Below are 24,482 nucleotides of genomic sequence, written 5' to 3' on the forward strand. Positions count from 1 at the left end.
GCACAACAGTCTGGTGTTCCATTGTTATATGGGCCGTTTTAATCAACGCTCTTCCAATAGCAGCTACGTTTCTGACACACAAGGGATGCCCGATTTCCACGTTATCCAGCTTACCACTATAGGACATCAAAACCTTACGATCTGTGTTACCCTCCCCCTTTTGAAACAGAACGGAATTCACAAATCCGTTCTTTTCACAACATCCAGATGGATGGGTCTCGAGTAATCAGGGGGGTGCAACGTGGCTGCGCTGGCCATGGCCTGCTTGGTGGCAATAAATGCAGCCTCCGCCTCCCGGGTCCTCACCAAAGGCTTTGAGTAGTTTTTATAGCCTGCACCCAATATTAGCGCCCTCAAAGGAGCGACTTGCACCGAGAAATCAGGTATATTATTCTAGCTCCATGTTACAAGTCCTAAGAATTTCATCATTTCTCTAACCGTCGTGGGCCGAGGATGTTGCAAAATGGACGACTTCTGTGTGTCAGTCATAGCTTGCCCTGATGGTGACACAATTCTCCTTCTGTCTCCCAATCTGCAATTTCGATTTAGACACTTTGAAGCCGTTTTCCTGTAACCACTGCAGAACCGTTCTGGTAGGTTCCTGAACTTGTCCCTGCTAGCAGGATGTCATCCACATATTGTAGTAAAACAACTCCTTCTGGTAGTTCCAACTCGGCCAAAATGGTCTTCAGAACAAAAATAATTGATGGTGAGTCCACATAACCCTGTGGTACCCGCGTATATCTATATTGGCGCCCCTTTTACGTAAACGCAAACATTTGTCTCGAGCGCACAGCTAGAGGGACACAGAAAAAAGAGTTCGCCAGGTCAATGCAGGTGAACCATCTTTTATCAGGGCCTATTGCATTTAACATTGTATAAGGATTTGGGGTGTCATAGTGAGTTGGTACTACAACTTTGTTGACGAGCCTCAAATCATGCACCATTCTATAGTCAGGCTTTCCGGGTTTAGGGACCGGGTTAATCGGGGTATTCCAGGGGGACCCCGTCCTCTCCAATACACCTGCCTGCAGCAACCCTTCAATTGTTTTTTCTATCCCTGCGATTTGTTCCTCCCTTAAGGGGTACTGAGGACGGTAAATTGGGACCGTTCCGGTTTTTAATTCAATTACCACTGGGGCCATTGGAATCAATCCCACATCAGCTCCCCCTTTTGTCCAAAATGTATCAGGAAAATTATCTAGCATGAGCTGTGTGTTCTCATGGTCAGTATTTTCCCTACCATGTGTGCGGCTTAGCAGGTGTTTCTCTGGTATAAGTTTTACTTCTGAGGTATGTGCAATACGGTACATGTCATTAGCCTGAGAGTAATGTAAGTTAACATTTTGAGTGGGCACCCAGTCCGTGGCATCAACCCCCGCTTTAACCATCGGCCCCATGTTCTTGGCTTCTCCTCCGCTTTGGATGAGCAAGGTGATGTGAGGAGCAGAGGTCTCTTGTAGCGCATATAGAACTTGTAACTCAGAGGTTAGTTCCACCGCAGCTGCCACACCTTGTTTCCCCACATAGATCTCTCGGACCTTAACAGCAGGATGTCCATGGACCTCGCTTTCAAACTCAAGTCCACTCCACAGGGTGTCATAGTTCTCATCAGGAGACAGCGAATAGTTCATCGTGCAATGAGGAGGATCCGCAGGTGGTTCAGTCGGGTGTAATACCTTGAACCATGGGCCCCAACGGCAGACAGTCTCATGCAGAACAGTTCGATCATAGTCCTCCACTCTCCCCCACCAGACCTCTGCATTCAGCGTCTGTTGAACTTCAGCTTGCAGCAACTGGTGGCCATAAGAGTGGGGTGTGGCACATCGTTGCTGTGTCCCATCCGGGAATGTTACAGTGATACATCCCTTCGTCATTTGCATAATGATATTTTGGGAACACAAAATGTCTCTTCCGTTGATTGTCAGAGTCACCATGGGTTCTGGAAACAGGTTACCGTCAGCCGTCGGATCTGGGCACCCCTATGGCATTTGCTGATGACCTGGGGCCTGATGCCGCAGGCTATCACCCTGTTGTAGTGTATGTGGTGCTTGTGGTGGATAGATATCATAAGGGTATTGAGCTGGGTTGGACTGAGGCCTCTGACCCTGAGGTGGATGGGGGCATGCGTCGGACCAATGTCCAAGCTGCCCACAGCTGAAACAAGTATTCTGTCGTTGTCTAAACTGCCCTAAATTGTTTGGAACTCGGCCACGATTTCCCCCTCCCCACTGTCTTTTCGGTTGCCTGAAGCCACCGTACAGTGGGGCCCCCATCATGTGTTGTGGTTGCGGGGCATAAGGTTGGGGATAGTAAGCCTGTGGAGGAGTGTATGCGGCCTGTTGTGGTTGCTGGCAGGCTGGCGCACATGGGAAGGGAGGGGGGTCTGGATAAGGGTCATATCGAGGTGGCCCTTCCCCCTGAGATGGCGCTGTTGTTTGGGTCATCTGTTTGGCTTCACTCTTGCCCTGGTTCAACTTCTCTCTGCTTTCCTTCAGCTGTGCTTTTGCCAATTGTAACTGAATATTGTTTAATTCACCCTTTTCCTTATCATATTTGTCTTTGCTCCGGTCCACATAGTGTTTAATCTGTGAGGACCAAGCATCAAAATTCATGTCAGACAACCCCACTATTCCTCTTAGTTGGTTCTTCATTGTCTCCGAGACAGCTGACTCTATGGCGCCGCGAAAAAGAAGCTTGGTTCTGTGATCATCCATGACATCTTCCCCTAACTTGTTGTCCCATAATTCTCCGACTCTCCTTATATAACTATTTCCACCCTCACTGTCGTGTGGGGGAACATAAGTGAGTTCTGTGGTAGCCACCTTCACAGGATATTGGAGTCTGAGCTTTGGCCAGAGCACTGACACTCAATTTGCCAGAGGCTCCCCGTCAGGGAGGTCAGAGGTCCCGGCTTCCCCCTCTAACTTCTGGAGGTCAGCTAGTGAGGCACACGCCACAAAAATTCTTCTAAGATCCCCCAAACCGGGAACACTACACTGAGCAAGGAACCCACAAATCCACGCTGCACCACCCTTCTCTATTTTAGGTAATGCGAGCTTCATCATGCTTAGGTCCGACAATGCGAGTGGCGCATATGTCGTTTTTTCACTTCCGTCTCTACAAATAGCCGTTAACAGTGGTAGTTGATGAGAGGCCGGAGCATCCCGTCTGATTTTTGACTTAGGTTTCAAATCATTACATTGATGCACATTCGCTCTGGCTGCATTCCCCTGATAATATCTGTTCCTATTACCTCTTAACCCCCCTGTCTCATGGCGCTCCATCGGAGTAGATGACTGTGGTTTTTGTGACTCTAGAGCTGCTCCATGCTCCTGAAATTCCTCGTCCCAATCATCTGCAGGGACAGGCTCATCTTCCTCTGACTCAACCTGCCTCCCCTGCTCATCCTGTCCACGCCGGGTGATTGATTGCCACTCTGCCTGGGCTATGACTTCTAACAAAGTTTCTTCTCCTGCAACTCTTCCTCCCCCTACATTAAATGAGGTCATAGGTCTGTGCTCGGGTTGCCGCTTCTTTACGACTGTCGAGTGACCCTGTGTTGTGTTAGGATTACTCCAATCGACAGGCTCCGGCTGGGGCCTGTCCTCCAAATATTGTAGCGTCTCTGAGAGAAAAGTAGAAACCTTCTCCACCCCATCATTCTCTTCATGTGGATATGGAGTTACCTGTAACAACCCTTTTTGAACTACCAAAACCTGAGATTCTCCTGGATTAGTATCTTTCCCTTGCCTCAGTGGCATCTGATGTGGTTCATTTAACAACCGATTAGCCTCCGCATATGGGCCTGTCGAGTAGGGAGGAGGCGCACTAGATTTACAACCGGTCTCATGCACTTTCTCTTCTCCTGCTTTGGTTTGCGGCAACTGCATTGCCGTCTTACTCACGAATACCGCATTTATTTCTCCCAGAAATGTTCTACAGTCCACTAAGAACTCATCTGCCTTTTCTGCACTTTCCTTCTCTTTTCCACAAAATCTCCCCTTAACGGCAAGGAGCGCATGCGCTTGGTCTTTTCCTCTTATCGCCATCCTAAGATGGTCCTACAGCTGCTCGCCTGTTGGTTGAGAATCTGTCTCCCTTCCAAACATTCCTCTTTCCTGCATCTGTGCAACCCACTTCACATATTTTTGTTACACATTTCCTATCTTTTTCTAGGGTTTTATCCATATGTCTCTTATAAGTCTTAAATAGGGCGAAACCCAGAGTGCCTTCTTTACACCTCTCCCATATCGTTATGGTTTCCTCCATTTTCATCACAGGTTATTTATTTATTCACACGTGGTTTTTGAACACAAGAGAAAGGACTCAATGCCCAATACTGTGAACCCAATCAAGAACCTTCTACTGTATTAGAGGAATACAGCGCTCGATTGTTGAGGCTTATAACACCAGTTCACTCGTATTGTTTTATTTCTCTCGTGTTTATACCACCATCATTTAACTATGATTTTCCCTTTTACCCTTTAATACACATCCCCACAGATGTGTAATCCGGTCAAACACTTTTCACTGTCGGATTCTCAGTCCTTTTTCAAGTCCTGATACGCCCAGCTTCCAGGTTCGGTAAAACACCAGGAGTTACACCAACCACCCACACATTTCCCAGTATGAAAAACAACAAATCTTTCCCTGTGTCCTTATTTCTTCATCTAATATTCTAACCTGCCAGTCCAAGAATCACACGAGTAGGACTGCAGGACCAGAGGTATCTACGTACCACACGGATTGCAACTTGGATTTCTACAGACTAATATTAACATAAATCCCTGCTCTATTCTAAACTGCCAGCCCACGACATGCAAATGTGGGACCTCAGTCACCAGAGGTATCTACGTACCACACGGATTGTAACTTGGATTTCTACAGACTAAGAGTCGACCTCAGGGAACTCAAGTGAGCCCCGTCATTCCTTTTTAAACTCTTCATATATTTACCTAAGTCCCTAAACCTAAACCTAAACCCCTACACTGTTCTAAACTGCCAGTCCACTGCATGCAAACGTGGGACTGCAGTTACCAGAGGTATCTACGTACCACACGGATTGTAACTTGGATTTCTACCGACTAAGATTATATATATTTTTACCTAAATCCCTAAACCTATGGACACTTATTCACTTTCCCTAACGTTGAATTCAGTGTGAGTATGTGCTTATACTTTACATGTGATCAACAGGAAATTTTCAAATTTAGTTTTAAATTTAGTGGTCTTATGACGACCTTATTCAGTCAATGGACAGAGACGAATTCTGCAGTTGACAACAAATCTTTTTAGAAGTATCCAATCACAGACATTTTATTCATTTAGAACAAAAGGTTGTCTGCTCACCTGATTCTGTTTGCGCGCCTGTTGTCAATGCTGAACCACGCCGCCGGTCCTTTCGGCTCGGTCCGGAAAACGGACGTCCCCGTCTTTCTTTGTCCAGGTCAGCAAATCACGTCGGGGTCACCAAATTGTAAGAATACGTGTTCAAGATTTGGAGCCTGGTCGGGGTTATCAAAAATTCAGCCGAATAACTTCTCTCGTTCTGGAAAATTTATTTGTCAGATCACAGGTCAAGTATCAGCGCTGCGTTTGCAAAGGCAGGAGCAGTTCAGGCAGCACACAGGCCGGAAGAACAACTCACTAACATCAGCAAGAACATCATGTTTTATAACCCTTGAAAGACAGAGAAGGAAATATTTCTATTGGCCCTAAACTGGCGTAGAGGAGGACCTTCCACCTCCCGCATCTAAGATCCGGTCACATCCAATGTCCAGACTCCTGACTTAACGTAAACATCGTAAACAGAGTGTGTATGTTGAATAGTGTTGGTGTGTCTCTAACCCCCCTTTGGCTGGTAAATCTTCTAGTTGACCCGCAGACCTTACATTCCTCAGCCAGGACAGAAACTGACTCCCCATCCTGTCGGACTCGTGTCTGCCTGCTTGGCAGATCCTGCTTCCCCCTTACCTAACTCTTAAATCAAGACAAGACAGCAAACCCCCAACTAAGCCCATGAAAATAACTTTTGATTATCAGGGGCCTTTAGCCAAGACAGCTAACAGCGCAGCATCCAGCGGTGGGAGCGTCGCTCTCTCCTTTCTGCTCCCTTTGTTGCTGAGCGCGACATTTGACGCTGCATACGTTGAATGGAGACTGCTCCCCCTTCCCCCGCCCCCCCCCCCCCCCCCCCCCCCCCCCCCCACCGGCCAGGCGAGCCTTTCTCACTGCTTTTTACCAAATTCCTCCTTCCTGTGCGGTGAGCAGGGATGGACGAAGTGTGCAGGTTTACGTGTGCAGGGAGAGACTGGCGCTCGGCGTCTCCAAAGAACAGACACGGGGAGAAATGAAGATCTAGCAATGATGATGGAGACAATGATGTGGAAAGCGAGGGGAAAGTATACATGTTGCAAAAGGGGAGCACAACCATCAGTATGCTTACTCAGCACAACACCACCCGCTTATGCAAAACATAAGACGGTGGAGACGGTGGAGACGGGGGAGACGGTGGAGACGGCGAAGACGGGGGAGACGGTCAGGAGAACAAACAAGCTCTTCGCACCAAAATAGGCAGCAGCCAGGAGCTCACTGCGAGGCTGAACGCAGGAAAACAAGCCGAGAGGAGAGAAAGTACATAGACAGCGTGTACAGGTCCAGAGCAGTTGCCATAGAAACAGCCCGGTTAGTGAGCAAGGGGGCACAGAGAGGGTGATGATGATGATGATGATGATGATGGGATGCTCCGGGTGCTGATGCTGGATCAGGGGTGAGATCTAAAAAACGATGATGCGCCTCTGGGAATACACTCTCGACGCCGACGTCATCCAGAGATTCATTCTCTGCTGATTTGGTCTCACTCTCGTCTGAGCTGTTGTTGAAAAACGACATCCGCGTCCAAAGACTAATGGTTGTGTGCATATCGAAGAAGAAGCAAGGCAGCTGCTCTTTGGCTACGCTGAAAGAACCCAACAAACAGGTTCATTTGGGATATTTTCGATTCTTATTTGAATATGCAAATTTCCCTACGGTGACTCAGAGGCACTGGAACTTCCAGTTGTGCATCACCAAAAGAATGAGAACCCTCGATGCTAAAGTACACAAATCGCAAAGCTTTATGTACAGAGCTTACACACCTATCGACCCTTGCTACTGACCTGCTGTCTGAAAACAGGTGCGATATTTCTTTATTTACTTTGTTCCTTCACCAACCGACTTCACTGCGAGTTTTTTTTAAGCTGATAACAAAAGACTGATAATGAAGAAAACCTTTTTGTAATAGGGCAATAAAACAAAATTGGGGAAGTAACTTTATCTCCATAAAGACGGAGAAACGCAGACATATTCATAGGCCCTTCATACAAAACAATGAGATAACCCCGGCAGGAGCTCAGTAATGCCATATTGTAGATGGATCGCCGTATCAGACATCAGTGACAGAAGCAAACACAAAGAGCGCAACTGGAGGGCAACCAACAATGACGTAATGCCATCCAGGTCATTCATTAACTCCCTGCATAACGTCACCTGCGGCCGGAGCCCCGAGCGGACCGGCATAAAGCCGTCTCTTCGTTTCATACAATGAGGGGCGTGAACAGTTTGTATGGAGCACAAAGAATGACATCACCAGGGCCAGGGCACCGGGCTCTCGATCGAGAAAGGAAAGCTTTGCATCTGCCCGCGTTTGCACACTTTCTCTGCTGCGCACACGCGACCACAAAAAAGGGACTGCGGGTATTCAAGAAAACGCCGCCCACGGAGGGCCGATTTGAAGTGTGTTTGAAATGTTTTCAAAACACTGCTGAATTAATTATTAATTATTTAGATATTTAGTGTGATGGGACTATTTCTTAACTAGTTTCTGTTAACTTTTTGATTTCTAAGACAAATTAGTTATTTTAAAAATGAAAGAAAATCACCTCAAATTTGGGGGTTTAAACAATATATCTATATATTACCATCAAGTGTGTTCCTAAAAGTTACTGTGTTAATTTAGTCTGTCCTATATTTAGTTCACCATTGCATTAGATAAAGAAAACCCTGCAAATCCTCAAATTATCTTGGGTAATGTTTGGTTAGTTTTATAGAAAGAAAATCACAATTCAAATCAAAATAGATGCAAATCAATTTGATGTAAATAGACATATCGTTGCAATTCTGTCAGCCCAATTTCAGCTAACTGACCAGAATGTAATCTGCAGGCCCTTATTCATGAACGTCTATGAGATGGACAGCGTTATATTTGAGTGGCTGGATGTGAATAATAAATGCGTTGGGTACAATGAGGGTTTGTGGAGTGACGGGCCTGGAGTGAGTATCACAGAAATGGGGGGTAGTGCAACTGTTACAGAGAGCATGTAATTTAGATAAATCAATTCCTGGTCAAAGCCCTGTTGGAGTTATCATCCTGTAAACAACATAACCTGGTATGAAGCAGAGTCCTTTAATCAATACTCACCCGGCTGCCCAGATTGCGGGTTCATATAACAAGCTGGGGCTGATATAGCACAACAACAATCACGATGAAAATAATACCATGAATTAGCTACAGTGCCTATAAATAGCATAACAATAAGAAATGGAAAATTCCTTCTATGTTTTATATTTTGTCTTATTTTTTTGTTCATCCTGCGCTATTGTGACCAATAAGGAGAGTGCGCCGCACAAAGAGATCGATGGGACGTTGCGGCCTGTTTGATGACGTTCATAACAGTGATGGAGGATAAGCGCTCATAGCGCACTATTACAAACCGACCCAGATTAGAATTAAGAACACGACGCATCGGGACAGCGGACAAAGCTTCCACGGGGGTTGCACGAAGCAATATTTTAAAAAACACACGTTTTGAATAGAGGTTCACTGCGCGTTTGTGTGAGTGGGGGAACCTGCCCCGTGTTGTTATGACGCGTGGATGTGGTTAGCACGCGAAACAGAACAATTCCATCGATCGGATCGAGCCGTCTGTGATGATCATGGGCAACGGCGCTGAAAATGGAACACAAAATGACGCGCAAACGCGAATTTCACTTACCGTGGAATGCGCGGAAGGGGGAAAAAAAGACGCCTGTCAAAATAGAAGAATCGATAACTTCAGCCTGGACGGGGTTTTAATTCCTTCAATAAGACGGGAGCGCGCATTATAAAAAAAAGGTGGCAGTGCGCGCGGACGGGCTTCTCCGCAGCACAGGCGCTGCTAACGCCAGCTAGCGCTGTTAGCACGCTCGACCACAACACATGTACCCTCTATTCCTACGAAGGAACACACACACACACACACACACACACACACACACACCTCGAGCTCCAGCGGCTCCTGCGTGTTATTCAACTGGCCTCCACGTGTTGGAGGGGAGAGCCGCAGTGTCTCCATGGGGGGGGGGTAGTTAAGAGTAATGGCTCTGACGGGGTGTGCGTGCGTGTGTGTTGGGGGGGGGGGGGGGTGTTGTTATAGAAGGTGTACTTTAGCACTTTCTTGAACTAAACCGATGAGGTCATGGTTCAGAGAGAGGGAAAAAAAAGGGAAAAGGACTATCAGCCAATCAGCGCAGGCGGCTCAGGGGAGAAGGCTCGGAGACTGCGTGACGTCAGCGTTGTGATCCGCAGATTAAAGGGACAGTCCGTCTTTTTAAAGGAGACGCACGATGACCACGCACGCGCAGTGTGTGGTCATCGGGGCTGCAATAACAATACGTCAGTCCCAGCGACAAAAACATACGAAGGCGTTTCAAGCAAGTCAGCTTGAAAATATGATTATTATTTTATTATTTCATAATGATCCCATACAATAATGTTGCTTTGAGTGGTTAATTTGCTTGACTCAGATTGCTGAGAAAACATACAATGGCTTTCATGTGGCACAAACAAGCCTGGCTTTCTCAAAGATATTACAACATCCAACGTGTTTTACACGAAATTAAAGGCTGCACACGCACCCACACAGGTGTTTTCAATTACCCTGGCTGATTAGGCCTTTAATTAGGTGGGAATTGTGTGAGGCCATGCTGGGATTTACGTTATTATAGTAAAATAAACTGTCCACCGCCTCACCCACACAGCTCACAAAGCCCTGAAAAAGCACATGAGTGAAAAGAACTTTAAAAGGACTTAAATAGACATCAAGAATATTTTTTTAAAAGCATTCTGTTTTATATTGTATCATAAATTAACATGTACAGCATTTGTGCTAACCAGTAACAAAACAAATGGTGTTGGACTTCAGTATCATGACTGGACCTTTTCAATTTTGACATGTTTTGATTGGAAAAGCACAGCTGATAATTATAACACTGACTGAGCTATTCTAAAGAGGCAACATGCCTCAGTCGAATGCATCACTATTAGTATTTAATCCAACTGCGCTATGAAATGTCAAAATGTCTTCCCCTAAACAGAACTAATCTCTTTTGTTTGATTGAAAGCCTTTGTTCTGTCACTCTGCCAACTGCACGTGTGAGCGAGCTGGCAGATGAATGCAGGACGAGCTATGGGCCCGATGTTTAATTATTTTGTATGTACTGACACCAAGTGGTAGAAATATTTAACCCCCCTAAAGTGCAGCAGTGCGTTTTTACCTATCCAGCTGAACACAAAGCCAATATAGCTTTGTCTTAAACGTCTAAATCTCAAGGTTTTACTTTAACTGCAGTCATTTGTTCTATTTGTTGGTGCAGTAACGACCTCAACCGGAGCAAAAGGAGCTTTGTGTGTTTGTGATAGATTCAGAGTCACTGAGAGCAACACAGATTCATGAAAATCTACCTTTATTTGGATGCAAAAACTCACAATTTAAAGCAGTACTGTAGCAAGGAGGAGGAATACTGATTGCTGGTTGGTTGTATGCCTGATAGTATGGCATATTGCGTCATCCCCATTTTGATCACCGGAGGAGGACCAGGTAGATAAGCAAAGAAAATAAGCTCTCAGTGTAATAGCTTTTCAATCGAGTACACTGGACTGGATTATCAGAGGATTACGTCGAAAAGTCTAGCAGAAGATTGTAGCTTTGCTTATGAATCCCAGTCTGTTTTCCCTTGAAAGATACTTTTGGCAGTTTAATTTGCTATTTGATGTCTGTAAATTGATCTGAACCCTGTGTGGGCTCAGATCAATGTACAGACAGACAATTTAACTGCATCCTCTGATAATGATCATAATTGTTGATTTGATGCATTGAGTCAAGATAGCAGATGTTGTTGACGTGATTTTTGTTACATAGAAAACTGTCTTCACTGTTTTAGCTGCCTTACACTTAGCAATTATTCCTCTTGTCGTCAACGGACAGTGGCCTTGAGTCACAGATGGAATCGAGTGGGGACTGCGTAAAAACTCAGTCTGAGGTAAAAATTCTCCAAGAAAAACAATAAAAACGTACACAGAAAGTAAAGCATATTAAAGCAAAGCCTACAGGCATAAAGTAATAATACTGAAGACTATACATAATCTAATTAATTTCTTCACCTTAAGGTAACTTAGGTTGTTGTCACATTTTGTTCTGTCAAATCTTGCAATATAAACCGATGGTTTGATCCACAGTATGAGCTACATTCCATCATGGTGTAAACAGAAATATACACAAGGCATCTACTCGAAAGGATTGTATCAAAATGTTCTAAAAATATCTCTGGTTGGTGTCACAAAAGCAAACTGTATCAAAAGCATCGGCCGAGAGCAAGCCATATAAGCAGGACAACCAATCACGTCGCTTTGATTGTGGACCTATGAAGTCCCATACAGCACATGCAATCCAATAAACCAAACACAATCAATACACGATACGAGAAAAAAAAAGAATGTTTACAGCTGAACATCCGAGACTTGCGTGGTCGGTCTATTGTGCTTCATACAGATTAGGTCTGGTCTGTCTATACAACAATCATGGGCTTCTTACTTCACGGATGTGTTTAAGCTACTGTTGAAAGCAGAAGCGTCACGGAGCACGTAACTCTTTTTATGATAAAAATTTGACATTTACAAGAAGATTGGCTGTTTTTTTTGTCAATACGCGTGCGCGTTTTGTTCATGAAACAATTTGCTTTCCTGTGCATTACACTTGCCGGTGTGCACACGTCAGATCCTTCAGAGCTTTGTATTGATTTTGTTACGATGGTCTGGTTCTATTTCTGGCCTCTGTGGCTCCGTGACGCCTCTGAATCTATGTGGCCTTAATACAGGAGTCGTTTACTGTAAACATCATGGGCCACGAGGACTGCACAGGCAGGTATGGTAAAACTGTAATACAGTGTACTGCACAGAAATTCTAATTATTTAATTAATAACCTAATTGCTATACATTCCTATGTTCCATAACATTGCACATGCCTTTAATGAACACTTAGCACCATGCAACCTGAAGATGAGGTGTCTCCTGAAATCATCAAAATTTAAAGCAGGGCTTCTATCATGATTTTATTTTTTATTTTTTTACATTGAAAGTGAGAGTCAATGGGAGTGAATGAGAGGAGATGTAAGTTAACTTGAATTTACTAACAAGCTTTTTTGATCGTTTGTGTAGATTTGAATTAAGCTGGCGCTGATTGGGCCACTTGACACTAACTTTGGAAGAAGAAACTCAAATTTCCTCCTTAGAGCAAACTGACATGGTCTCAGTTCAAGGGTTTATAGTTTTTGTAACTTTTTGATAACTGTAAACACAGTATTTCAGGGCGCTAAATCGATGATGAGGTTTTGGTGATTTAGACACTTTTCTTTTTAAAAATAGTGCAAGTAAAATGTTGGTCTTGGATTATTTAGGGGCCTAACTGTTACAGCTCTCCAGGACTGTGCGGACCACCGAAGTGTCTGATAAAGATTTTTCCAATCCCATCTCCCTCCGTCCTGCCCAGAATGCACTTACTCTGCGTCCCGCCTGTCTGGGAGACGTCTACACGGTTTGGACTTGTTAAAGGGTGAGATTGAGATGATGCTAGGTAGAGAGGCGCGTACCGCCGGAGGAGGTACAGTGTACAGTAGTGTGTCTCGGTCCGAGTGGGGGCTGCGGCGCTCACTCTACTCCTCCGCAGCGTGAGGCAGCTGCTTCTCGTACAGGCTCAGGACGTGATGCACAAACTGGTACTGCTCGCACGTCTGGATCATCCCACCCCTGAGGAACACGGACGCGAGGGACAAACACACGAAATGGCTGGTTAGTCGGTCTAACCCGAGATCCTGTGCAGAAATTCATGGGCTATTCATTTAGTTTTCTTGACCAGACCATCCGATACAATAGGTGACATTCAGACTGGTCAAACACAATTAAATGGAATAAGGTTGTAATTTAGTTATTTGTTCCACTTGCTTCTCCTGCTATAAAAAGCTCCAAAGTCTATTATGAAAGTGAGATTTACAGAGTAAAACTATTTGAGACATGAATACCACAGCAAAACATCAAATATCAAGGGCAAAACAGCAAAACTTTCACATTGTCCTGGTTATTTTGTTAAAAACTGAGCACACAACTTACTGTCGCTCTTGTTTTGAGCCCAGATCAACTGAAGCTATACGTTGACTGTTGATTCTTTTCTCACAACAGATTTGACGCCAAGAGCTAAAGAAAGACATGATCGTGGATAAGGGCTAAGAATATCTCACCTGTCCAGACGGAGCTGGCAGGTGGTTCTCAGGATGTCAACCACACCCTCAGTCCTCAGCTGCTTGCACAGGATGGAGGTGGCGATGAAGCAGCCGGTTCGACCGATTCCAGCACTGCAGACAGAATGTTAGACGGGCAAAAAGGGAAGCAGGAGGAAATAGATGCATCGGTGTATTGTTTAGCACACCATTCATTTCATTAATATCGTATCAAGTCAACATAAGCCTTTTGGAAAATCTCAACTCGTCATTCTCCTACACTGCTGTGAAAAAGTATTTGCCCCCTTAAATGTTTCAGATAATCAGACAAATTGTGAGATAAGACGAAGATAAGCAGAGTAAATACAAAATTCTGTTTTTAAACTGATTTAATTTGTTAATAAAACTACTTCTCCCTGACAAATGAACCTTGCAGGAGGGGCCGGCCTACCACAATTACTCCAAGAGTGCATCAACAACTCATGCAGGAGGTCATAAAAGACCCCAGAACAACAGGTGAAGAACTGCAGGCCTCACTGGCCTCAGTTAAAGTCAGAGTCCACGGCTCATCAATACGAAAGAGACGGGGCAAACACAGCATCCATGGGAGATTTTTAAGAAAAAGCCACTTCTGACAAAAAAGAACTCAAAAGCTTGTCTGACATCTCCCCAAAATATCCTGATGATCCCCCAAGCCTTTTGGGAAAAATAATCTGTGAACTGACGAGACAAAAGTTGATCTTTTTGGAAGGCGTGCGTTCCGTTACATCGGTAAAACTAATAGCATTTAAAAAAAATAACACTTCACCATCAGTCACACACGGTGGTGCTAGTGGGATGCTCTGCAGCATCAGGACCTGCACCACTGGCCATCATTCATGCAACCATCAATTAATCTGAATGGCTCAGAAGAAGCCAAATTATGTTTTTCGGTTTAGTCAAAGTCAGGACTTGAATCCATTTGAAATGCCGTGAACAGCCGTTCCTGCTCAAAAACCTTCCAATTTTGTAGTTAAAACACACTAAACGATCTACAAATGTACCTGCAGTGGACGATTATGGGGCCACTAGAGGGCGGGGCTTCCTCTCTAGCCCTTTCCACTTCCTGCACCAGTTCCAGAAGAGGCGGAGCCTTGTCCGGAGTCTTCTGGTCGGGCCACGAGGTGTACCAGTACTGCTGCAGGCTGCGCTCCTCTCCCCCAGACTGCCACACAAACACACACAGACATGAACACAGCCACACGAGACAGACTCACTGAGAATAATTGCCGATCAGCCTGTTGCTCTGCATGTGTACCCAAATTGTTACCTTGGAGACAACAATGAAAACAGAGCAAGAAACATTTTTTTTTTTTGAAAATGAGGGCGTTATAGTCCATTCCTCTATTTCCCGTAGTGGAATGCATGATTTGTCTCTATTTCCAGAGTGTCTGACAAGAAACATAAATTCATGAGATAAAAAACATTAACAAGCTTTTAACTTTGCACAGTTATATACAAATCCCCTGGTGCTTAGTAATCAGATGCAGGCTGTATTTATAGAATTATCAAGTGTGGCTTGATGCAATACCACACGGACTCCAAATTCCATGTAAATTGCTGTTGTGTTTTCAGTGGCAATGTAGGTTTATAGATCCACCACTTTTGTGCACACTGCAAATTGTTTTATGAATTGCAATGCAATTGTGTAGAAACATTCACAATCTATGATAAATCATAAGAACTTTGGTTGTTCTCTGACCTTTCTTCAAGAACCTCGAGCTATAAATTGTGAATTGTCTGTGTAGTTTGTTCCCACAGGTTTAATTTGTAATTTGTCCAAAGGATGCTTAATCAAGCGACAAACTAAGGGTCTGAAAAGAAACTCAATGCAGAAGTGTCTTAAACCTGTGTGCTTTTTAATAGGCAACAGGAAGCAAATGCTCTGTTTGCCAAAACAAGTCAAGAGTGAATAGAAGTCTATGAAAAATTATCCCACCGCTCACTGGATCACTCGATAATACTGGGCTTGTTGTGCCCAGTATTTGCCTGCATTGCGAGTTATGCTAAACAGACTTTTTGTGTGTTACCTTCAAAGTGAACACCCTCAGACTGTAGTCGTCCTCCTGGGTTACGCTGTTGACAGTGATCTCGATGCCCTCATGGGTCATAGTATCCTCAGGCCAGTACTCTGCACATTTCTGCAAGGCACAAACAAGTGGATATTTTATACGCATGTGATCATCACCTTATATCTGTCCGTTTGTCCATCAGTGCATCACTCATTCATGCCGCACCTCGTTTTTCTCTTCCAGGTTGGTGATCATCACTACGATTGGGCTTCTCTCCTGCCACACCATCCTCCAGAAGTCCCCCACTGTGTTCACGGTGGGACCCTGGGTGGCAATGTAGGCACACTGCTCATCCCCATAGCCCTGCAGAGCGACACACGCACACATATGGCCAGTTGTATCGTACAATCACTTTAGCAGGACACATGGAGAATGTGAGGTCTTATCCACGGAGCATGAATAAAGTTGTGCTGGGCCAAGAGCTTACAAACACACATATTTTCACTTACTTTAAGATAATTAGCATTGATGTAAGTAGTGAGGAAATCGTCTTCATCCAGTGACTTCAAGATCACTCGGCTGTGTATATCTGCAGGATGATAGAGTGAGGTCACCATGAAAGAAAGAGAGATGTGTTTTGTGATTCAAAAAGATAACAGCAGAAGAAGATGCTGTGATGATGCGTCTCAGTGAATATCAATACTCATACACATAGACCTTTTGCAAAAGCTCCTGAGGTAAATAGTTGATGAGCATGTGAAATTATTCAAGAAGCGGCTTACAAAAAGCCGTTTTCACAATATTTACAACCGCATGATGTCTTTTATCGACTGCGTTGCAGCCGTACTCACTGGGTAAGATGGTCTTGTAGCGGTTCTTTCTCACCAGCCCCGAGTAGTTGTACTCCTTAGGGTCCACAAAGTTCATGGGAGTTTCCTGCCAATGGACACAGAGCAATGGCTGCAATAACAACCAGTCCTTGTAGAAAACGAAGTGTCCTAACCCCGCCGTAAGAACCGTAAGGACATCGTACGTCAAACGTGACGACGTCCTTCACCGACCTTCAGAGTAAACGGCCGCTCTCTCTTGTGTGGGAGATGTGATTCTACTCGCATCCTTGTGTGGCCTTGAGAACATGCATCCTTCTTTGCCTCGCAGACGCTAGAATCCTCTGCGGGTTTTTTGTATGCAAATATGTCTCTATCTATCCTTCCGTCGCCCACTGACACGCAGTGGAAAAGCTTACGGGTGTGTGCAGCGCTCTGTGTGTGTGTGTGTGTGCATCGGTGGGCTCTGTCTATGTGTTTGTGTCAGCGTACATCTTTTCCGGTGAGTCTCAGTCTGTTGATCTAAAGTGTGTAGGCGGGTGAGCTGCCGTCGCTGTGCTCACATAGAACTCAGCCTGCAGGCTTTGGTCGTCCACGGCCCGTGTGTGTAGCATGGCGGGGGTCAGGCTGTTGGTTCCCTGTCGGAGGTACTCCTTGGCCGTCTGGTCTCTCGGGGAGAGCTGGCCTCCGTAGCCGTAGGGCTCAGTGCAGCCCGGTGTGCACATGTCCAATGTCAGGGAAACGTTGGAGCCCCTCCTGTGTGATACATGTTGAGTCATACCAATGCATTTAGCTGCCTCTATCCCCCGTATCCAAAAATAACTTGCCACAATAGCTCGCCTTGTTTCGCAGCCCACCACTGACCTCTCCTGAAGCCCCACCGGTGTGACAGTGAGCGTGGCGGCGTCTGCCTCCGTCTTGATGTCATTGCCTATTTCAAACACCGGCGTCTGGGGCACGGGGTCGATGTCCAGCAGGTCCTCCTGAGCGTCCGTCCACTCTGACAGGGTGAAGGAGGGCTGTCGGCTAACGGACTGACGCCGATCCCCAGCGTCCCGCCTCGCGGCCCCCGTCCACCACAAGCCAGTGCCGCTGCGCCACTTACTCATCGCGTTGTAAACCTGGACAGAGTACAAGTGGAAGAAAGCAGCGATTGTGTGTGAGCCAAGACACATCAAGCGAGCAAGAAACCTGCAAAATAAAGAAGTAAATAATCCAGCAAATGTATTTTTTTCTACAAAGTCGTCAGTGTTCTTTGAGTGACAATAATTGAACATCCACCATATTTGTCACATTTACATTACATGTCATTTAGCTGACGCTTTTATCCAAAGCGACTTACGATAAGTGCATTTCAACCATAAGAATGCAAACTCAAAAGAACAAGAAACAAGAAATTAAATAATGTAGAAAATACTGTGCATTTATAAAAAACAATCCCCAGTTTTCTTACCATGGTAGCGCAGATGCCAAAACCAATGACTGCAGTTCCATTGAGAATCCATTTGTGCTCTTTGTTGTTCACGACCTCCCTCATCAACATCGTGGTCTGATCGGTGCAAAGAGGAAAAGACAAGGGGAGAGGCAGTTAGATGCAACCACACTAGAGTCAGCAATCCCCATTTTTGAACCCTCAGTCCAAAAAACACAGCTCCATTCACTTACCTCCGTTCCAAAAATTGGGCAGCATTGTAAGATGAGGCCGAGGTAGAAGTCAATGATCTGCAGGGCTTTGAAGAGCGAAGAGAGAGGTCCATTTCCTTCAGCCAGAAAAAACACAGCGTACCCCTGGGAGGGGAGAGGAAGACAGACTGTCACTGTGAACTCACCTGTCATCCATGCACTGGTGATCAGTCAACACCGGGGATTCTCTCAGATGCAAAAGAACCGAGAAGAGAAGGAGACGCAGGCATAATTATGTGAAATTGACCCCATGCTGAACTAGTGTCATAATCATAGCTGCTTTTACAGCACTTATTATTCATTTTGCATCCCATTCTAGGCCTGACATTTCAGTTTGGCTTAGATTTGTGGATGTTAGTGGTCGAGATTACATGCCGAGTTGCAAACCAACGTGTGTGCAGGAGGGCTATCACATTTAATTGTAATCATACAGTGTTATTCACGTCACATACCGTGACTTGGGAGACGACGAATAGTGCGAACCAGCAGTTGATTTCGAGCACGATGGAATACACCTTTTGCATGAACACATCATCTGCCGGAGGGCTTTGGCCCCCCGCGGGTCCATCTAGGCTCTTTTGGTCATCTTTTTCAGGCTCTCCGTCGCCTATTTTATCAGTCTTAGTGGGCTCATCTAGCCAGACGGGGTCCTCGTCAGGCCTCAGAAAGATGGAGTCCTCAGTGTGGGAGCGGGTGGAGCTGTTCAACCGGCGGGTCATGATACCCCTGTTAAATGAAAAATATTCATGAACACACTGTTAAAATAAAATAAATATATAGTGTGTGATTTAGTTGTTTCTTTAACGATGCTATTTCAATAATCAGCCATTGCCAAAGTGTCCGGTTCTCCCCCAGGGAGTTGGCTCTGTCTGCACTGTTGCCTTTGTTTGCACCATTTGGGCTGTTAGCACTGTTAGCGTAGCCATTGCCATGTTTTGAGCCGTGTGGGGAAAACCCATTAATCATTGATCTGCATCAACAATTGAAACAAGCACCTTTAACCCCATAAAAAGGGTGCAGTGCCGTTTTGTTTATTTGTCCTCTTGTGTACAAAATTAAGAAATATCCCACTTTAAATTGTCACGCAGAAATAAATGCAACCAAACTACGTGTTGATTTCTATTTCAATTACATGTTGCCTGTGTTTGTCACGTTGTGTTGACAGGTTTTGTTTTTTAAATGGCCGTGTACGTGACAGAGGGTCTTAATAATTCCACAGGCCTATTCAGATGCATAGCTAAGCGGCTTGGAGTGGCTCTCATCTCCGGATCCTCTTGTCTTCCTCGGATTGGACTCTATTGGATGAATAAGTGTGTGTGTGTGTGTGTGTGTGTGTGTGTTTGTGAGAGAGATGCTCTATTGTGAGAGATGAGTCAGGGGTAGCGTGTTTACGGCCCTGTCCGTCGCCTTGGCAACAGAGTAGCTCTCATCCCTCTCATTTGTCCCGAGCATTCAACTCGCACACACACACACACACACACACACACACACACACACACCCACACACACACACACACACACACACACACACACACACACACACACCCACACACACACACACACACACACACACACACACACACACACACACACACACACGTGCACACATACCTGTATCAGTCAGCAGTGTCTTCAAAGTCCTTTTCCGTCCTGCACTTTTGTCCTTCAACAATTAATAAGGGTGTTTTGTACATTTGGCTGATTATTGCCACGGGGTGTGTGCGGATGTGTGAATGTGGGGGCCTGTGAGAGTGGAAGTGTTAGTTATCACTCAAATCACTTTTGTCTGAATCTGTTGTTCGTGGCAAAAATGTTGACCTGTGAGTTTTGAAGTTTCTTTTTTTAAATCAATGACTAAGAACTAACTATGCAAATGACTTTCCAGTTGGTCTACTGGGATGGGAAAAAAACAAAGTCACATGACTCACCTATGATGGATGGCAGGAAACTGGTGGGAGTCAAATCACATGATCAAGATAAATCCTGTATCCCGTGGCAACCAGCCGTTGTCAGCCATTGTGTGGCGGAGTGAAATCTGAAGGACGGAAGACAGAAGCCAACCACTACATCTAATTTCTTCATAACTTGAGCCAGGCTAAGCAGACTCCCTCAGAAACACATTTAGATTGCTTCATTCAATTCAGTATGCATGAAGTCAAGCCTCCTCTCCTCCCCCTCACCTCCCCCCCTCCCCTTCTTTGCCGCTGGACCCTGTTGAACGAATGAGGTGAGCTCAGCGGAATATGAAACCACACCAGTAGCAGGAGATGCGTTTCGCTGTGTGTGTGTGTGTGTGTGTGTGTTAGAGAGAGACAGTGCAGGTGTGGACCAGCGGGGAGCTGCTTTCTGTCCCTTTCTAGCTCTCATTGCTTGCTGCGGAGGTGGTTTTGAAGTGATGACGCCAGTTAGCCCGCCCTGTAGTCATGGCAACGTGCATACATACAATGGACTAACACACACACACACACACACACATACACGAGGGATGGCGGCAGCGAAGATGTGGACCTCAGGCAACAAAACCACGATTGATGATGAGCCAATAGTGTGATGGCGTGCAAATAATAAATTGGATAATTATATGTAATAATGATGATAATAATAAACTCTAGTCACGGATTGACCATCTCAATGACGCAGGTATCCACGGCATCTTATGCCCTGTTAGCAGCAACTGGAGAGAAGGAACTTCCTGTGAACGCATTGAAGCATCTGGCGGTTCCTAAAGCGTCTAAAACTCAGCAGGTGTGTGCGCACAAGCGCGTGTTTCTGGTTTATAGGGTGTGGAGACTTTCAGCTCCGAGGAGGCTGACAATGCGCCGGTCAGCGTGAGGGGTCTCCCGACCCTACACACACACACACACACACACACACACACACACACACACACACACACACACACACACACACACACACACACACACACACACACACACACACACACACAGATTGGGTTGTAGAACAGCTGAGGAAGTTCCGGAGAGCAGTAACAATATTCAAGTTTGTCAAAAAAAAAAATCTCTTTGTTTTGATTCTTTGAGGTAAATATTTGAGCTTTTTCTGTTCGCTGTGGCTGTTAAGTGCTAGTGGTGAAATATTGGGTACATTTCCCCAGGACTGTAGCTTGGATTTTACAAACACATGATTAAGATCTTTTGAAAAGACACCGGAGATGAACGGTCTACCATTTAATCTTGTATCCCAACATGTGTGTTGTCTCTTCCCCCTGACAGGAACTCTAGATCTGTAAGTAAGAAATCAATTCTTATGTACCGAGTTTGCAGAATTCATATGCAAAAAAATAATAAAATCACAAAATAAAATGTGAAATTCAGGAAATAATACTGAGGATTTTAGCTTGGTGTCTTTAATGAGGCTCTGAATTTAACCCTTCAAGAACTCATTTTCTCTAACACAGTGTTTTTCGACCAGTGTTCAAAAAAGTGAGATTCAAGGTCGGCGCATGTTTCTGCGTCGTTGCGTCGTCGCACTCGTTTCACTTCATGGTTCTGCGTGTGTTGCAGAGCAATTCACCTCCAGAACAACAAGCATGGTGACGTGTTTTGTTGAAGACGACCTAGAGAGTCACGTCTATTTATTTGTTTATTTATTTATCACAGACGTTATTGCCCCGTGCATCGCCACTGCTGCTTTTCATCAAGGACACATTTGTCCCGTATTTTCCTCCACAACTTTGTTCCTCTCGACCGGCAAACCGGCGTCTGCGGCGATCTCCCTCCGTGAATCCAACCCGCTTCCACAACCCGCCAATGACGGCTTGTATAAGCGGTCATATTTACGCATTTCTTCCGACAAAAGTTCTTCAATCTGCTCCGTTCTCTCGTAAACATTCTTCGTGTTAATAATGGCGGTATCGGGCTATGAAAGCGGAAATGTGAGACTCCGTAAAGGACGTAGTTAGCGGACCAATCGCAGCCTGGTGCGCTGCGGGAGGCTGCGTCGCTTTCGACTCAAGCCTAGAAAAATGGATGATGTTAAGTTTAATAAAACACAACAAATAGAACACGCATTTCCCTGATTTCTTAGAGTATATTATGCTCATGCTGAAACTATGTTTGGGATTGATTTTCATATCGTTTCCGGTTGTTGGTGTGCCGTGAGATTTTTTCTGTGTCTTAAGTGTGCCTTGACGCAAAAAAGGTTGAAAAACACTGCTCTAACAAACCAAGGCTCATTTGTACACAAATATTGTACACATACTCGCCGTTTAGACCCTGTCGTTTGTTGGGGAGATCTTTAGTTTAATGATACATAAACTCCCCAGAATCAGAACCACTGGACCAGAAAGTGCTGTTTGCTGACAACTGTGTGAGGCTCTGTTCCTGCAGTTTCCATTTGATGACAGCTGTCTCTTGTTTTAATTTACATTCCTGAGTAAACATCCATCTGGAAATCTGTGCCTAAATCTGGCAACCTTTAAAAATGTGCTGGATGTGTTTCGCTTTAGGTCCCCAGCGACACAGCAAATCTACAGCAGCATTTCCTGTTCCCGGGTTGCTCAAAAGCGCGTTGAGGTTGAAGCATCGAGCGCGTTGCCAAAGTGCTGAGTGTGGCAGCGGGGACGAGGTAAGAGGAAGCTCTTACTGAAAAGCGATGACGGGATGGTAACTTAAGATAAAGTCAACGAGGGCCGAGACCTGCCTCGTCAACCCGTTCTCCGTCATACATGCTCACACGGGGAGAATCCTGGCATCAATGCACTCAGCTCGCTGTGGCCTTTGGAGCCCGCAGCTTCCTCGTGTCCACCACAGAGACAGATGATCCATCAGCTCTATTGTTTACACACACTCCTACAATCTCCCACCGCAGCCCCCCGGGGGGGCATTTCAATGAGAAACTGTATTAACACTTGGAGAAAACTCACAATTCAGTCAAAGCAATACAGTATGAATGATTGAAATGTGCTACCTTGGGGGTGGGGGGATGATACACAGTCTGCAGAACATACATCTGGATTCCTGGTGATAAATAATTGCCGTTACGTGATTGCACTGCATCGAAACACCAGCGCAGGAATTGCAGTCATTCATGCTGAGGCAAAAACTCCATTCACATCACGTAGATGGCTACGGAGAGCTGGAGCGACCACACGGTGCAGAGCGGGGCGGACCAGTAGTGAATCACCCAGGGAGGTGGACTGTTGCATCTCGCTCCGGTGACTCCGTCATTGTCACAGAGACACGATACACAACGCAGAGGGCATCCAGCGCTGAAGAATAATAATTATATACGAGGGAAGAAGCAACCTGTTGGCGAGTGATGAGTTCTAACAATCAGAAAACGAGGCCGGAGCACACAGAGCATCCCTGCGTCCTTACCTTCCTTTTTCGCAGCCAGAAAAAAAAACGCAGCAGCCACATGAACAGCGGGGGCTTCGCTGAGAAATTGGCATTCACCTCGTGTCGCACAGCCACAGACGGGGGGGGGGGAGGCAGAGACAGAGGGAGTAGAGGAGGGCTGCAGCCGTCACTCACCCCGAACCGTTAAGTCTGGGTTGGGATAAGTCCTCTTACCTGGCCGAGCCCGTCTTCAAATCACCATCTGCCGCTCTGCTCCCTCTGAGCCAAAGACCAGGAGCACAAACGCCGAGGACCACGGCAATCCCTTCACTGCTCCCCCCTCTCCCCCCCCCCCCACCCCCCTCTCTCTCTCTCTCTCTGTGGGAGAAGAGAGGAGCGTGTCTGCGTGTGAGAAGGACACAGGCCGACGCTGAGGGGCAGAGGACGTGCGTTTGGGGAAAAAAGCAGAATCTGAGAGTGAGTGTTTGCGTGAGGAATGAAGCGACTGAAAGGTTTTTCTTTTGTTTGTGTCCTGGAGGAGAGAGAGAGAGAGAGAGAGAGAGAGAGAGAGAGAGAGAGAGAGAGAGAGAGAGAGAGAGGGAGAGAGAGAGAGAGAGAGAGAGAGAGACCCAGGCGGCGGCTTCGTCTAGGTATATGCAGCAAGAGGCTGTGCGGTAGCCTTGGCAACAGAGCCAGAATGAGGGAGAGCGAGCACGGGAGCTGGAGGGAAAGAGGGAGACTGTTGTGTGTGTGTGCGTGTGTGTGTGTGTGTGTGTGTGTGTGTGTGTGTGTGTGTGTATTAATCAGATTGTAGGCAGATAAATATGTTCACACAGCCACATTACCGGGTCTCGCCTCCAAAGGATTCCTCCCACATGTTAAACAATTACATTTTTTTTGGGGGGGGGGGGGGGGAGGTGTTATTCAGCATTTAATTATGGTCAACAAATCCTATAAAACCACAGAATCCAACAACAGCTGTATCCTACTAACAAGTAGTGTTGTGTCACCAATATCATAGTCCTCATAGACCACAATGCCTTATAGTATG

General features: G+C 45.7%; 2 protein-coding genes across 4 annotated transcripts in view; both read right to left on the minus strand.

Annotated features, from left to right (window-relative positions):
• The window catches only part of LOC120812878 (dual specificity protein phosphatase 8-like), a 43,834-nt gene extending 34,493 nt beyond the window's left edge, over positions 1-9,341 (minus strand). The window contains exon 1 of the mRNA XM_078097812.1: positions 9,036-9,341. The gene's annotated coding sequence lies outside the window, so the exon portion shown is untranslated. The remainder of the gene's footprint in view (positions 1-9,035) is intronic.
• A 1,406-nt stretch (positions 9,342-10,747) lies between these two features.
• LOC120812667 (tyrosine-protein phosphatase non-receptor type 5-like) lies at positions 10,748-23,932 on the minus strand. Of its 3 annotated transcripts, XM_078097814.1 has the most exons (15): positions 23,471-23,931; positions 20,060-20,166; positions 19,743-19,794; positions 18,584-18,857; positions 18,114-18,236; positions 17,902-17,997; positions 17,313-17,569; positions 17,012-17,204; positions 16,473-16,557; positions 16,131-16,210; positions 15,847-15,984; positions 15,640-15,750; positions 14,614-14,774; positions 13,592-13,705; positions 10,748-13,103 (listed from the first exon to the last, which is right to left on the minus strand). In XM_078097814.1, the coding sequence occupies exons 4-15, from the start codon at positions 18,848-18,850 to the stop codon at positions 13,010-13,012; spliced, it is 1,719 nt and encodes a 572-aa protein (XP_077953940.1). In that variant the 5' UTR covers positions 18,851-18,857; positions 19,743-19,794; positions 20,060-20,166; positions 23,471-23,931; the 3' UTR covers positions 10,748-13,009. The 3 variants fall into 3 exon arrangements, with proteins under 3 accessions (XP_077953940.1, XP_040024746.2, XP_040024747.2); XM_040168812.2 differs by lacking the exon at positions 19,743-19,794 and having other exon boundaries at positions 23,666-23,932; XM_040168813.2 differs by lacking the exon at positions 19,743-19,794.
• Positions 23,933-24,482: the final 550 nt, after the last annotated feature.

This window comes from Gasterosteus aculeatus, chromosome Y (assembly GCF_964276395.1).
Source record: "Gasterosteus aculeatus chromosome Y, fGasAcu3.hap1.1, whole genome shotgun sequence".
Lineage (NCBI taxonomy): Eukaryota > Metazoa > Chordata > Actinopteri > Perciformes > Gasterosteidae > Gasterosteus > Gasterosteus aculeatus.